This window comes from Manis pentadactyla, chromosome 7 (assembly GCF_030020395.1).
Source record: "Manis pentadactyla isolate mManPen7 chromosome 7, mManPen7.hap1, whole genome shotgun sequence".
NCBI classification, from domain to species: domain Eukaryota; kingdom Metazoa; phylum Chordata; class Mammalia; order Pholidota; family Manidae; genus Manis; species Manis pentadactyla.
The window spans coordinates 87,305,764-87,322,167 of record NC_080025.1 but is presented as its reverse complement, the minus strand read 5'-3'; the positions used below and the strand labels follow the sequence as shown (position 1 = coordinate 87,322,167).

General features: G+C 38.1%; 1 protein-coding gene across 7 annotated transcripts in view; it reads left to right on the top strand.

The window, feature by feature from the left end:
• DGKB (diacylglycerol kinase beta) overlaps positions 1-16,404 on the top strand; it is a 749,649-nt gene that overhangs the window by 316,002 nt on the left and 417,243 nt on the right. For all 7 annotated transcript variants that reach the window (XM_057504557.1, XM_036894568.2, XM_036894565.2 and 4 more), the window contains one exon: positions 4,201-4,361. In XM_057504557.1, coding sequence (XP_057360540.1) covers positions 4,201-4,361 — 161 coding nt within the window. The remainder of the gene's footprint in view (positions 1-4,200; positions 4,362-16,404) is intronic.

Sequence of the window (16,404 nt, the reverse complement as noted above, 5' to 3'; positions counted from 1 at the left end):
GTTTAAATCTGAAAATTGATATAGAAGTTCTATTTTAGGCATCCTCAATTTTCTTATTAAACAGTTTAAGTATATTATCATCAATGGGCAAAGACACATGCACACATATATTTTAAAGTATATATTAATGAACTCTCTGTGAGTGTCTAGCATGTGTTGGTACTGTTCTTGGTGCTATAGAATGAGAAAATAAGTAAAGTGTGCCTCCCCTTTTGGAGATTACATTTTAATGGAGTAAAGAGACAATCAATCAATGCATAATGATATGTAAATACAAAATAAGATCTCAGTAATGAAAGAATCAAACAGTGTATTTTTAGAGAAGAATACAGGGAAGCTAATTAGCTAGATGACCAAGAAGGTCTCTTTGAGGGAACTTAACATTCAAATTTGATTTAAAATATGAGGAGGGAGGACTAGCTTCCTGTATTGAAAGTGTTGTCAGCCAACTGTGTCTGGGGAGGTTTCTCCCTGCACACAGGTGAAACCCAAACTCACGCCTGGGTTGATTCTTGACTCTGAACATGAAAAAATTCTTGAGCAGATCTCATAAGTGTGAGTAAGGAAGGAGTTCATTAAAGTGAGAATAGCAGCAAATGGCAGCTGCATTGCAGACAGCTGAGTGCAAGGAAGAACAGAGGAAGGAAAGGGAAGCTCATTGAACTCCTGCTTGGTGGCAGAGGGCAGATCCCCTGCCAACTCCTGAAGAGAGAGTCACCTTATGTCCAGTGTCCATTTGAATCTGCACAGCATGGCAACTATGCCCCTACCACTCCAGGATTTGGGGGAGCCACAGAGCACTGGATGGAGTGAGATTATATTCTGACAACTTCTGAAAAGAAAGAAAAGAGATTTTCAAGCAGGCTACTAAGCTGCAGTCCTGTCCAGGTCACCAAGGGGATGGGAACTTGTAAGCCCAAATCAGAAATCTCAGAGTCCTTGTCTGAAGTAGGACAGAGAGAGTGAAGACTTGTGCTTAAGTCCAGAAAATAGAATGAAATAGCAAAGTAACAAAGATGCTTACCACTGGAAGGGTGCAGAAACAAAACACAGTAGGTTGAGCAGTGAGAAGTCTTATTTAAGGCCAAAAGTACACACTTGAAGAAAGTGGGGTGTGGGCAACCTCAGAGGTGAGGTGCCATTAAATCCTTTTAAAGCTTTCAAGAATGGAGCAAATGGTGGTGACAGGGGTGGGTGATGTAGGCTTGACATGTGGTCTCATGATGTCTTTCTCCTATGAGACATTATGTCATCATCCACAGTCAATCCTCTAGATATTCTGTAAGGTAGACTTAACACAAGGAAATTATTGATCCTGTTCTTCTCTAAGACAGTCGTTACCCTCAAGCAGTGGGGACATATCATTTAGGACTACTTGCCCTACCCTAACATAGGGTTGGATGTTGGCTGATTACCAAAGAATATGTTAGGAAGCTTACTTCCCAACTCCCTGGGTTTTAAAATGGAATTTTAGCCTTAAGATGGAGTCCCTCCTTGGTAGTACAGCACGGAGAATACAATTAATAACTCTCTAACATCTTACTACTCTGATAGATAGTGACCACAATGGAGAGGGTGAGGTCTTGATTTTATGGGTGAAAGTTGTACCATTGTTTTGTGTATATGCAACCATCATAAGATTGTATATGAATGATACTTTAATTAAAAAGGAAAAAAAAGATGGAGTCCCTCCTGTTATTATACTGTTTATGTCTTGGCATTTTTCATCAAGTCAGAAAAAGCTGATCATGATCCTCATCCCATGTCCCTGCCTTACCTCAAAAAGAATGAAGGAAGGCTTATGTGAATTTCAAAGCTGTGCTGGGGTGGTGGGTAGGTATCGGGTGATGGACAGATGGTGAATAGTGTGAGTTTGAAGATTTATACATACATGTACACACACATATATATGCACACATATATGTATGTATAATTTACTTGTGCTGCTTATTACTTTTAAAGAAATTAAAAATTATAAAATAAAAGATTGAGAATGAGGGTAGAACTATTAAGAAATAGTTTAACTATAGTCTTGCAGTTTAAACAATTCAATGTCACTGAGTACAATTACATGCATATTATATATGTACATAGGTTTTGAATTAAGTTATAAAAATATATGACTTCTACTGAAATAATATTTGATATTTTTAATTTTAATATTGTGTGATCATTGTTTGTTGTACTCTTTGTTGTATGTATTAAATAGTGCTTAATTATTTTTTAAACCAGTGTAAGGTAGGAAGTGATGTTGGGCTTCAAAATAAGTTTCTGGTTGCCTAGTCCTTCTAATAGGTAAATCAAAAATATAACATAAGTGCAACTTACTCATTTTTAGAGAATATTAGTATAGTATATTGCTTATTCTTTCTTTCTTCTCATCCAATTAGTTTTCCAGTGTTATGTGTGCTAACACCTAATGAGGAGTCATAGCCTCTGACATTTACTTGTGCAATGAATAAATTATTAAAATACAAACAAAAGTTGGACACAAAAAAAAAATCTATGAAAATACTGTTATAACTCAAAATATCATTTCAAGAACATGTGTGTGTGTGTGTAAAGTTAGAGAGAGGTATACTATTTAACTTAGTACAATATTTCAAATTCTGTTATCAGTATTATTCTTGAGAACTTTCTATTCTTATATTTCATGTACTAAGAACCTTGATGCATTTTTGCATTTTATTCAATCATTTAATTCTCACAAAAAACCTAAGTTTTACAAAGGGGGAAACTACTTAGGGATGTTAAAATCAAACTCTTAAGTAACATGGCCTAGATTAGGCTACAGTCTTAACTATAATGTTATATACATTATACATTTTATATATATGAGAAAATATAATATTAAGCAGTAACTTTCTTTTCAGGCCATGTTTTTAATATATTTAAAAATTAAAATCTGTCTTAATAGATTCATTAAAAAAAAACAAAATGGATTTGTTGGGCATTTGCTCTAGGGCAGGCCTGGTAAAAGGAACTTATAGTGAGAAACATGAAAGTAACTAAGATGCAGTGTACTAATTCTAAGATACGGCTAATTTTGAGAACTATGTGCTGTGAGACTATACAGAATACATTATTTTGGGAGGATGGGTCCAGAAAGCAGTGCTATCAAATACAAAATCTGTAGAGGGAGTAGAAGTAAGCCAGCCAAAACCAAAGGGGTACTCTGAGTATATAGAGAAAGAGATGATGTGGCAGAAAGGTAAACAGAGAAGGACCAACTTAAATCAAAAGTTGTTCCGATCACTAGAGGGGAAAGCATGACAATAAGGGAGGAATGGAAAGGGACAAGTCTTATGGCATCCTGGTTTTTTACTTTAGCAACTAGGTGGAGGGTGTTGCTTTTCTTAAAGTTCACAGGAGAAGATGCAGAAGCACATCATGAGTTTGATTTTTAATACATGGATAGAAGGTTTGGTGGGGGATATGCAGTGGAGATATTCAGTTGTCAGTTGGCTATACTAATTTGCACCATAAGAGGTTGCAAATTAAAGCTTAAAATTAAAAAATACTGGTATTGTTGAGGGGTTGTGTTTTTTCCCTCCGTTCTTGTCTCCACCATAACAAAGATTTGAAAGGCAGAGACACGGTAGCATAGCACAGTGGAAAGTTTTATATGAATACACTCCAAGGGAGGAGCAGCCCAGAGTCAAGGTAGACAAAGGCTTCCATCAATTAGGTGTGAAGTCAATATATTGCATTCTGGCTGGGAGGTGCCTCTTTGATTGACAGGGTGGGGTTATTTGATTGACAGGGCCACCTGTATAGCCATCCCTCTCAATGCACATGTCCTTTCCTATGATGAAGTGTGTTTTGGGCAGTTCTTAGTTTTGTTCAGTTGCACACACCTTGGGATCAGGTTGGAACCAGTTCGGCCTGGTCCCAATAGGCAAATAAGTCATCTCACTGCAAAGCAGTTGTTGTCTTCACAGGGGACCCTCTACCTGGGTGGTCTGGGCAGTTTTTTCCTTGAACTTTATCTTACCCTTTCCTGGCTGCTCATATCTGTCTCTTTTCTGAACAGTATGAATATATGATTGTAGTTAATTTTTCATCTTGTATTAGTATTTGCTTTAAAATTTCACCACTTAGCTTTAGAATGATATAGACACATAAATAAAATCAAACATGTATAAGTACAGTTTTTGTTCTTTGGCTACATTTTTTCTCAAGATAATTTTTTTCCATTAGGTTATGAAGGTGAGAATCTGATGAAAATCCTAAAAGACATCGAAAACAGCACAGAAATCATGTTGGACAGGTGGAAGTTTGAAGTCATACCTAATGACAAAGATGAGAAAGGAGACCCAGTGCCTTACAGTATCATCAATAATTACTTTTCCATTGGCGTGGTAAGATCTTACACTAAATTTTCTTTTTTTAAAAAAAAACTGGTCTTGGCTAATCACTCTATGTAAACTCTTACACTATGAAGATTTACTGGTTGTAAATAATTTATTTTATCTTTATATCAGCAAAACACCTCCTCTTATGGGCACTAATAAAGCTTATGAATTGATTTAAAGCCAGAGAATAAGCAATAGATAAAATTTTCATGTATTAAATAAAGGAAAGAAAGTATTTTTTTGTAATTGGTTTGACCATTTGTGTTACTAATATGAAGCTTAGAATGGTTTATAAGATACTTATAATTTTCAGGGTATAAGCTAAAAATCCACATTAGTGAAATGTGAAAATAATGCATTAACTTTTATCTTATTTTGAAATCTCTATTATAATAACATACCCTATTATGTTTTTACATATAGACATAATTTTAAAATTTATGATTAGGTCTGAAGTCTGAGAGAAAATACTGTTGCTGTTCTCAAGTGGTTACTAAGTCAAAAGGCTAATTGTCACTTAATTTCTTGAAAAAACTTTGAAAGTAAAATATTATTTGGCCATTAAGGAGTTATTGTAATTTTAACCCCTAAGGAATTAATAATTTTAACAGTGATTTGATATATATGCATATATATATTACCTGGTAATTAAGTCTTAAAATATATTATTCTATAGTACAATATTCCATTTAACATATGTCACTCAATTTTATGTGATGTCACATTTTTTTCTCATGCACACACACAAACACAATCATACTAGTAGGCTCTAAAAAGCATTGGTTGAGTCCATGAACTTAAGACGTTAAACTACCTAGGTGAGAATCTTTTAGCAATTTTTTTTTCATCTGAGTACCATTCATTTATCTATATCATTATGGCTATTACATTCTCTCAACATAGTTATAAACAATATACTTATAGATTTAAAGACCCTTGAATAATGGTTCATAATGCTAAGTATACAATATACAATTTAGACTAAATATTCAATTGTTACTAATACTATGACATTATTATTATTAGCAAGAAAAATGCAATGCATTTGATCTATACAAGTCCTATTTATATTTGATATGAGTATGAATAAAAATATTTAAGTACCTTTTTAGCACATAACTTATGTACAACCTAATTAATTTCAAGTGAACCTTTTAATGAATTTAATAAATCTTTCCAATTTTCGAGTATATTCATTACCAAAACAAGAATCCTATGCCCATTTGTAGTCAGTTCTGGCTCCTTCCCTAGCTCTAAGCAACAACCAATCTGTCTCTAAGATTTGCCTTCTATGAATATTTCATATAAAAGAAATCATACCATATATAGCGTTTTGCCTCTGGATTCTTTCACTTCACACAGTGTTTTTGTGGTACACCCGTAAGAACTGAATGAATACTGTGTTCCTTTTTATTGATGAATAATATCCCTTTGTATGGATATGTCACATTTTGTCTATCCATTCAACAGTTGCTGAACATTTAGATTGTTCCCAGCCTGTGGATATTATGAATAATGCCACTTTCTTGAATCCATTTAGTTGATGGTTTGTTTTGGTAACTATATTTTTTAATTTGGTTCTCTTTTTAAAATTTCTATATTTTTAAATGGTATTTTCTATTTGAAGACTCATTATTGTCATGCTTTCCTTTATTCCTTTTTTTAAAAAATTTTATTTTGGTATCATTAATCTACAATTACATGAAGGACATTATGTTTACTAGGCACCCCCCTTCACTAAGTCCCTCCCACATCCCCGTTCACAGTCACTGTCCATCAACATAGTAAGATGCTGTAAAATCACTACTTATCTTCTCTGTGTTGCACAGCCCTCCCCGTGCCCCCCCACTACACATGCTAATCGTAATGCCCCCTTTCTTTTTTCCTGCCCTTATCCTTCCCTTCCCACCCATCCTCCCCAGTCCCTTTCACTTTGGTAACTGTTAGTCCATTCTTGGGTTCTGTGATTCTGCTGCTGTTTTGTTCCTTCAGTTTTCCTTTGTTCTTATACTCCACATATGAGTGAAATCATTTGGTACTTGTCTTTCTCCACCTGGCTTATTTCACTGAGCATAATACCCTCTAGCTCCATCCATTTTGTTGCGAATGGTAGGATTTGTTTTTTTCTTATGGCTGAGTAATATTCCATTGTGTATATGTACCACATCTTCTTTATTCATTCATCTACTGATGGACATTTAGGTTGCTTCCATATCTTGGCTACTGTAAATAGTGCAGCGATAAACATAGGGGTGCACCTGTCTTTTTCAAACTGGAGTGCTGCATTCTTGGGGTAAATTCCTAGAAGTGGAATTCCTGGGTCAAATGGTATTTCTATTTTGAGCATTTTGAGTAACCTCCATACTGCTTTCCACAATGGTTGAACTAATTTACATTCCCACCAGCAGTGTAGGAGGGTTCCCCTTTCTGCACAACCTTGCCAACATTTGTTGTCGTTTGTCTTTTGGATGGTAGCCATCCTTACTGGTGTGAGGTTATATCTCATTGTGGTTTTAATTTGCATTTCTCTGATGACAAGTGATGTGGAGCATCTTTTCATGTGTCTGTTGGCCATGTGAATTTCTTCTTTGGAGAACTGTCTATTCAGCTCCTCTGCCCATTTTTTAATTGGATTATTTGCTTTTTGTTTGTTGAGGTGTGTGAGCTCTTTATATATTTTGGATGTCAACCCTTTATTGGATCTGTCATTTATGAAAATATTCTCCCATACTGTAGGATACCTTTTTGTTCTATTGATGGGGTCCTTTGCTGTACAGAAGCTTTTCAGCTTGATATAGTCCCATTTGTTCATTTTTGTGTTTGTTTCCCTTGCCCGGGGAGATATGTTCAAGAAGAAGTCACTCATGTTTATGTCTAAGAGATTTTTGCCTATGTTTTTTTCTAAGAGTTTTATGGTTTCATGACTTACATTCAAGTCTTTGATCCATTTCGAATTTACTTTTGTGTATGGGGTTAGACAGTGATCCAGTTTCATTCTCTTACATGTAGCTGTCCAGTTTTGCCAGCACCATCTGTTGAAGAGACTGTCATTTCCCCATTGTATGTCCATGGCCCCTTTATCGAATATTAGTTGACCATATATGTTTGGGTTAATGTTTGGAGTCTCTATTCTGTTCCATTGGTCTGTGGCTCTGTTCTTGTGCCAGTACCAAATTGTCTTGATTACTGTGGCTTTGTAGTAGAGCTTAAAGTTGGGGAGTGAGATCCACCCCACTTTATTCTTCCTTCTCAGGATTGCTTTAGCTATTTGGGGTCTTTGGTGTTTCCATATGAATTTTTGAATTATTTGTTCTAGTTCATTGAAGAATGATGCTGGTAATTTGATAGGGATTGCATCAAATCTGTATATTGCTTTGGGCAGGATGGCCATTTTGACGATATTAATTCTTCCTAGCCACGAGCATGGGATGAGTTTCCATTTGTTAGTGATCTCTTTAATTTCTCTTAAGAGTGTCTTATAGTTTTCAGAGTGTAGGTCTTTCACTTCCTTGGTTAAGTTTATTCCTAGGTATTTTATTCTTTTTGATGCTATTGTGAATGGAATTGTCTTCCTTATTTCTCTTTCTATTAGTTTATTGTTAGTGTACAGGAAAGCCACAGATTTCTGTGTGTTAATTTAGTATCCTGCAACTTTGCTGAATTAGGTTATTAGCTCTAGTAGTTTCAGAGTGGAGTCTTTAGGGTTTTTTATGTACAATATCATGTCATCTGCAAATAGTGACAGTTTAACTTCTTTACCAATCTGGATTCCTTGTATTTCTTTGTTTTCTCTAATTGCCATGGCTAGGACCTCCAGTACTATGGTAAATAACAGTGGGGATAGTGGGCATACCTGTCTTGTTCCCGATTGCAGAGGAAAAGCTTTCAGCTTCTCGCTGTTCAGTATGATGTTGGCTGTGGGTTTATCATATATGGCCTTTATTATGTTGAGGTACTTGCTCTCTATACCTATTTTGTTGAGAGTTTTTATCTTGAATGGATGTTGAATTTTATCAAATGCTTTTTCAGCATCTATGGAGATGATCATGTGGTGTTTACCTTTCTTTTTGTTGATGTGGCGGATGATGTTGATGGATTTTCGAATGTTGTACCATCCTTGCATCCCTGGGATGAATCCCACTTGGTCATGGTGTATGATCCTTTTGATGTATTTTTCAACTCTGTTTGCTAATATTTTGTTGAGTATTTTTGCATCTACGTTCATCAGAGATATTGGTCTGTAGTTTTCTTTTTTGGTGGGGTCTTTGCCTGGTTTTGGTATTAGGGTGATGTTGGCTTCATAGAATGAGTTTGGGAGTATTCCCTCCTCTTCTATTTTTTGGAAAATTTTCAGGAGAATGGGTATTATGTCTTCTCTGTAGGTCTGATAAAATTCCGAGGTAAATCCATCTCGCCCAGAGGTTTTGTTCTTTGGTAGTTTTTTGATTACCGCTTCAATTTCGTTGCTGGTAATTGGTCTGTTTAGATTTTCTGTTTCTTTCTGGGTCAGTCTTGGAAGGTTGTATTTTTCTAGGAGGTTGTCCATTTCTCCTAGGTTTCCCAGCTTGTTAGCATATAGGTTTTCATAGTTCTCTCTAGTAATTCTTTGTATTTCTGTGGGGTCCGTCATGATTTTTCCTTTCTCATTTCTAATTCTGTTGATGTGTGTTGACTCTCTTTTACTCTTAATAAGTCTGGCTAAAGGCTTATCTATTTTGTTTATTTTCCCAAAGAACCAGCTCTTGGTTTCATTGATTTTTGCTATTGTTTTATTCTTCTCAATTTTATTTATTTCTTCTCTGATCTTTAATATGTCCCTCCTTCTGCTGACCTTAGGCCTCATTTGTTCTTCTTTTTCCAATTTGGTAATTGAGACATTAGACCATTCATTTGGGACTGTTCTTCCTTCTTTAAATATGCCTGGATTGCTATATACTTTCCTCTTAAGACTGCTTTTGCTGTATCCCACAGTAGTTGGGGCTTTGTGGTAATGTTGTCGTTTGTTTCCATATATTGCTGGATCTCCATTTTAATTTGGTCATTGATCCATTGATTATTTAGGAGCGGGTTGTTAAGCCTCCATGTGTTTGTGTGCCTTTTTGCTTTCTTTTTACAATTTATTTCTAGTTTTATTCCTTTGTGATCTGAAAAGTTGGTTGGTAGGATTTCAATCTTTTGGAATTTACTGAGGCTCTTTTTGTGTCCTAGTATGTGGTCTATTCTGGAGAATGTTCCATGTGCACTTGAGAAGAATGTGTATCCTGTTGCTTTTGGATGTAGAGTTCTGTAGATGTCTATTAGGTCCATCTGCTCTACTGTGTTGTTCAGTGCCTCTGTGTCCTTACTTATTTTCTGTCTGGTGGATTTGTCCTTTGGAGTGAGTGGTGTGTTGAAGTCTCCCAAAATAAATGCATTGCATTCTGTTTCCTCCTTTAATTCTTTTAGTGTTTGTTTCACATATGTTGGTGCTCCTGTATTGGGTCCATATATATTTATAATGGTTATTTCCTCTTGTTGGACTGAGCCCTTTATCATTATGTAATGTACTTCTTTATCTTTTGTTACTTTCTTTATTTAAAAGTCTATTTTGTCTGATACTAGTATTGCAACACCTGCTTTTTTCTCTCTGTTGTTTGCTTGAAATATATTTTTCCATCCCTTGACTTTAAGTCTGTGCATGTCTTTGGGTTTGAGGTGAGTCTCTTGTAAGCAGCATGTGGATGGGTCCTGATTTTTTATCCATTCTATTTCTCTGTTTCTTTTGATTGGTGCATTCAGTCCATTTACATTTAGGGTGATTATTGAAAGGTATGTGCTTACTGCCATTGCAGGCTTTAAGTTTGTGTTTACCACAGGTTCAAGGTTAGCTTCTTTACTATCTAACTGTTTAACTTAACTCGCTTATTGAGCTATTATAAACATGGTCTGATGATTCTTAATTTCTCTCCCTTCTTATTCTTCCTCCTCCATTCTTCATATGTTGGGTGTTTTGTTCTGTGCTCCTTTTAGAAGTGCTGCCATCTAGAGCAGTCCCTGTAAGAGGCTCCGTAGAGGTGGTTTGTGGGAGGCAAATTCCCTCAACTTTTGCTTGTCTGAGAATTGTTTAATCCCTCCTTCATATTTAAATAATAATCATGCTGGATACAGTATTCTTGGTTCGAGGCCCTTCTGTTTCATTGCATTAAGTATATCATGCCATTCTCCTCTGGCCTGTAAGGTTTCTGTTGAGAAGTCTGCTGATAGCCTGATGGGTTTTCCTTTGTAGGTGACCTTTTTTTCTCTCTGGCTGCCTTTAATACTTTGTCCTTGTCTTTGATCTTTGCCATTTTAATTTTTATGTGTCTTGGTGTTGCCCTCCTTGGATCCCTTGTCATGGGAATTCTGTGTACCTCTGTAGTCTGAGAGGCCATTTCCTCTCCTAGTTTGGGGAAGTTTTCAGCAATTATTTCTTCAAAGACACTTTCTATCCCTTTTTCTGTGTCTTCTTTTTATGGTACTCCTATAATGCAGTTATTTTTCCGTTTCGATTAGTCACACAGTTCTCTTAAAATTCTTTCATTCCTAGAGATCCTTTTATCTCTCTCTGCATCAGCTTCTCTGCGTTCCTGTTCTCTTGTTTCTAGTCCATTAATGGTCTCTTGCATCTCGTCCATTCTGTTTTGAAGTCCTTCCAGAGATTGTTTTATTTCTGCATTCTCCCTCCTTAGTTCTTGCATATTTCTCTGCAAGTCCATCAGCATGGTTATGACTTTTATTTTGAATTCTTTTTCAGGAAGACTGGTTAAATCTATCTCCCCAGGTTCCTTCTCAGGGGAAGATGTAGAAGATGTCTAAGCTGTCTGGGTTAGTCTTTTCTGGATCAAATGTTTTTGCCTTTTCATGTTGACAGGTGCAATGGTGAGCTATTGACTAGTCTATCAGCTGGGAAAGTCAAGACTTTCCACTTGGTCCTGGCCTTTCTTTACTGGGACAACTGCGACCCCTAGTGTCTTTTGTTGGGCAATTGCGTGTAGACTGGGTCTCTGTATCTTGCCCGGCCGGTATGAAAGAAACTCCCTTGCTGTGGGCATGGCCAGCCTCAGGCCGATACTCTGCTGTGGTAGGGCCCTGGAGGGGTAATGTACTGGGACTGTTTGGCTGTTTACCTCTGTGAGGGGTCTCAGAGCTGTTGCCCAGGGGGTTAGTGCGCTCGGAGTTCCCTGGAATTTCCAGCTGCTGGACTGTGACCCGGGATGCTTCCGTCCAGCTGTGGAGTCTCTGTCCCTTTAAGACTTTCAAAAAGCACTCACTTTTCTTTGTCACAGGGGCGCCTGCTTCGGGACCCGCTCACAGGTCTTACTGTCCTGTTTTCCCTAGTATCCAGGACCCCACGCATGCACTGTGTCTGTGCTCTGGTCCGGATGGCTGGGGCTGGGTGTTTAGCAGTCCTGGGCTCCCTCTCCCTCCCCGCTCTGACTCCTCTCCTCCTGCTGGGAGCTGGGGTGAGGGGCGCTCGGGTCCCGCCAGGCTGCGGCTTGTATCTTACCCCTTTCACCAGGCGCTGTGTTCTCGCAGGTGTGGATGTAGTCTGGCTATTGTCCTGTGTCTTCTGATCTCTCTTTTAGGATTAGTTGTATTTGTTGTATTTTCAAAAATATATGTGTTTTTCGGAGGAGATTCCCACTGTCCTACTCACGCCGCCATCCTGGCTCCGCCCCCTCCTTTCCTTTATTCTTTAAACATGATTTACTTATTTGTTTCGGCATGTTATAGTAGGTGTTTTGACAGTTTGTTTGCGAAGCCCAACGTCTGATCCCCTTCGGAGAGTTTGATAACATCTGGGCTCCATTAGAAACATGATTTATTTTTTCCAAAGTATGAGTTACACTCACCTATTCCTTTGCATGTCTGCTAATTTTTTGTTGTGAACTGGAGATTTTATATAATGTATTGGAACAACTCAGGATTTGGGGCCTTCCATGGGGCCAATGGTCATTCCTGTGTTTGGTTAGTAAGTTGCCTGCACTAATTATATGGAGCCTTTCTCCCCTGTGATGTACAGATGCTGATGCCTCAGGTTTCTTCTTTTTCTTCTTATTTTTATTTTAATCCTGGCTTCCTGGGGATCACCCCTGTGTCAGTGTGATGGAGCAGAGTCCATCTTCAAATACCTTTAGCCAGTAACTTCATCCCATTGCTAATGGGTCTGTGTGTTCACTGTGAACATGTACAAACTTCAGGCAATTATTAATCTTGCTTTAGCTTTTAATATGAACTGCCTCTTCTCTTTTCTCTTCTGCTCTTGTACAAGGCCTCTCATTTAGCCAAGGATGTGTAGATAACTAGGGTCCTCTTTGGTCTCTTTTGAACATGTGTACAGCCTCACTTAGGAATATAGCCTTTCAGCCAGGGAGATGTGGCAGTTTATCGAGGCCCATTGTGCTTTTCTCATTCCTAAAGACCTGATGAATTTCTGACTAGTTGGCCGGTTGATTGCATTAATCCGTTTTGCAAACTCAGGTGAGCTGTGAAACTGCCCTTCCTTATTGCTGAGATTACACTGTTTTGAACAATGCTGGGCCATGGAATTTTTCTAGCTTCCACTCCAAATCAAGTCATCTCCTCTGACAGTAAAGTTGCTTGCTTTCATAGCTCATCACACCCTGATAGAATGATAGCTAATGGAGCTGGAGAGTAAGGGAACAGTCCAAGGCTGAAACATCACAGATTACCACTCTTCTACCTGACTTTCAGTAGTTTTTCTTGAATAAACACTTTTCATTTTGTTATATGTCTTTGTCCAATTCCAGTGCTCCTCAATAGAAGATAATTCCTCCCCAGCACAGGAAACTTTTGGCAATATTTGGACACATGCTTAGTTGTCATGACTGAAAGGGATTGCTACTGGCAGCTAGTGAATAGAGGAGAGGCTGGGATGTTGATAAATATTCCCAGTGTTGGAACAACCCCCCATACATATAAGAAATAATTACACAGCTCAAAATGTCAATAATGCTGAGGTTGGAAAACCCTAATACCAAAAAGCAGAAATATTAAGCACAAAACACAGATGTTAAAAAAGGAGAAAAAACTAAACCCCTAAGAAATGGGAAGGAAAACTACAGAAAAATAAAACAGGAAATACAGCAAAAAATAACAAGAAAGTAGGGAATATTAGTGAAACAAAAGCTGGATTATTAAAAATAATTAGTCAAATTTGTTGCCAAATTTACTTGCCAAAAATATTTCATTTTGATTTTGCACTTTAAGATAACTATAATGTAAAAAAAAATCCCAGAAAGAAAGCTGTCCACCCAGGACATTGCCACCAAATTCACACAGTTCACACATATGCCATTAATTCTATCCTCGTAGTTGATTCTTCATTCATTTCCTTCATAAAAAAGCTAAGTGCCTTTTGTTTGTTTATTTGTTTTTTTGTTCAGGCCCTAAAGTTTTGAATTAAAGAGACAGAACAGCTGTTTATTAGAACTTGGAGTTTAATGCACAAAGTTTTTGAAAATTAGGATAAATATTGTAAAAAAAAAAACAAAAATTGCCATGAGCTACAGTAAGGGACAACAACTTAAGATCTCATATTCAGGGAAGGCTTATGTAAAGATGTGCTCAAGAAAATATCTGATGAATACACTTAAAGGAGCTGGACACCAAAGAGATGGAAAGAGCATATCGGCAGGGATGACTGAATGGGAAGAGAATGAGGTGAAAAAAAAAATTTTGATGTTCAGAGACCTTCAAGTTCAGTGTGCCTGGAGCATAGAGAGAAGATGGGAGTGAAGGACACAACAGGCAGCTGCATAGGTGGCTGTTGCCATGTCTTGAAGACTTTGGAAGCCAAGGTGTGGTGCTTGTCTTTTCAGAGAAGCTGTTGAATGACCTGATGATTATAATCAGGAAGTGATGTAGTCCTGTTTATGCAGAACAGGAACTCTTCTCCCAGAGGTAATAGTTGGACATAAATTGAAAAATAAAACAAGTGACATAAAAATGATACATACCACTTCGAGTATTTCTTTTTAACCAAACACTTACAAATAAAATTGAATCTTCCCTTATAAGGCCCAGCTAATGTCACAACTTTGAATGAGGGTCATTGACTGGGTTTCTGCAAAAACTGTCTTGTGCAAATTACACTTCATAATAAACCATCTGATTTCCATTTTTAGCTTCTTTTAAGAGGAATAAGAAAAACTCAAAAGGCACTTGTGAAGCAATCTGAATATAAAATGTTTCTGGATTTTTACAATAGGTAAAAAAAATCTTTTATGATGCTAACATATAATTTTATAGCAAAGAATATATGTCTATAGCAGTTTCAGCATTGCTTTTATATCAAATATTTCCAAATCTTCTGTTTCCATATAAAACAAAGACTTTCTTTTTGTAATCATTTTTTCCATTTATGTAATTTTATAAAATTGGCATAAACAGTGTTGGAAACAGCACAAGTGACTCTTGGTAAGTGTAAACTTCAAAATGTGTAAGTACAAATACACAGATTTACTAGTCAATAGTAACTGAGAGGGGCTGCAGCTGAGCAGCACAGCTTCAGCGTTTGCAGACAGGGAAGATGTCCTGCATGCCTGCAGGCCTGCTTCTAGAAGCACGAATGGGCATGTCTCCCTCTGGGTTTCTGAGCAGGCGGAACTGCTCCGAGGTCATTGCTTACGAGGGACTGGAGCCAGGTTGCAGGGCTGCTTCAAGATCCACAGTCAGACTTTACTGGAAGAAGCAGTCATGTCCTCCAGACCTTGCTGACAGATTTCTGAGAAAAACACCGCACTGGTCGGCGCAGCTACAGATTCTGAGGCTCTCAAAACTTTTCTGTAGATGTACCTGCTCTCTACCTATTGTTCCCTCTTTGAGGGAGTGGGGGTGTAATTGTTAAGATCTTACACCCTTTCTGGATACTTCAAAGCCTAGGTGCGCCTTAAGATCCTCCAGTGTGTTTTCCTTGGGCAGTGCCCTGAAATGCTCAAATTTGTGTGCCTTAATCCAACACGAGCCGACTCTGCACATGCTCAGGAGAGGTCAGCAAAGGGTTGCCGTTTCATCCCCAGCACACCAGAGAAAGCAGAGGGCGCATGGGACGAACGGGCAGCCGGCCCCAGCGAGGCAGAAGAGTGAGGCACGCAAAGTGCTGGGGTGCCCTGGGGCTGTTCGTGGGGTCCTCAGTCAGGCTGTTCCAGGACGCTTGTGGGCGGGCCTCCGGATGGAATCTGCGAAGTGGTTAGTTGGGTCCACTGCCCTTTGGTGAGTTCCAAGTTTGTGGTTGTGAGTGGTTGCGTCGCCTACCTGCTTCCGGCCTTTCCTAAACACTCGGCTGTGCTGATGCCCTCAGTGTCTGGGGGAGGCAATACGCCTCAGGTGAAGCATCCTGCAAGGCTGGAGAAACAGCGCTCTAGACCCTCACTTTCCCCAGGGGGAGAAATCTCACACTGACTGGGTCCCTCTGGCACTGAGCTGTGCCGTTGCAGTTAAAGTGAAAGCGTGCTTACACTCTTAAGTGTATCTGTTCCTGAGTGTTTTTGCCTCCTTAGTGTGTTGGAACTTCTTCGCTGGACTCCTGGACTCCCACAAAGGTACTCTCATTTGTGAGGGGTTGTCACAGTTGATTTCTATAGGGGAATGATGGCCGAAAACTTTTCTGGTAACTTGCTGAAATCATTCTCCAAGAATATTTTTTTAATAGAAATAATTACATAGAGTAATAAATTTGAAGATACAACCACAGCTATGGCAAATACTTAAATAATTACATCACTTGCATCTTTACGGTAAAAACTTTATCGTATGGAAGAAGTTGATTATTTTCCATCCAAATATAAACAGCTGAAATTCCCTGAAGAGGAAGGAGTAGGGAATCTATGCCAGTAGTTCTCCAACTTAATGTGTTAAGAATCACCTGAAGGGGTTTTTAAACTGCAGGTGGTTGACCGTCAAACCCAGGCTTTTAATTTCAGTAAGTCTGACAAAGGTTCAAGAATTTATAGTTCTAACAAGCTCCCAGGTGATCCAAGTATTGTTTTCTAGGATCATACTTTGAAAA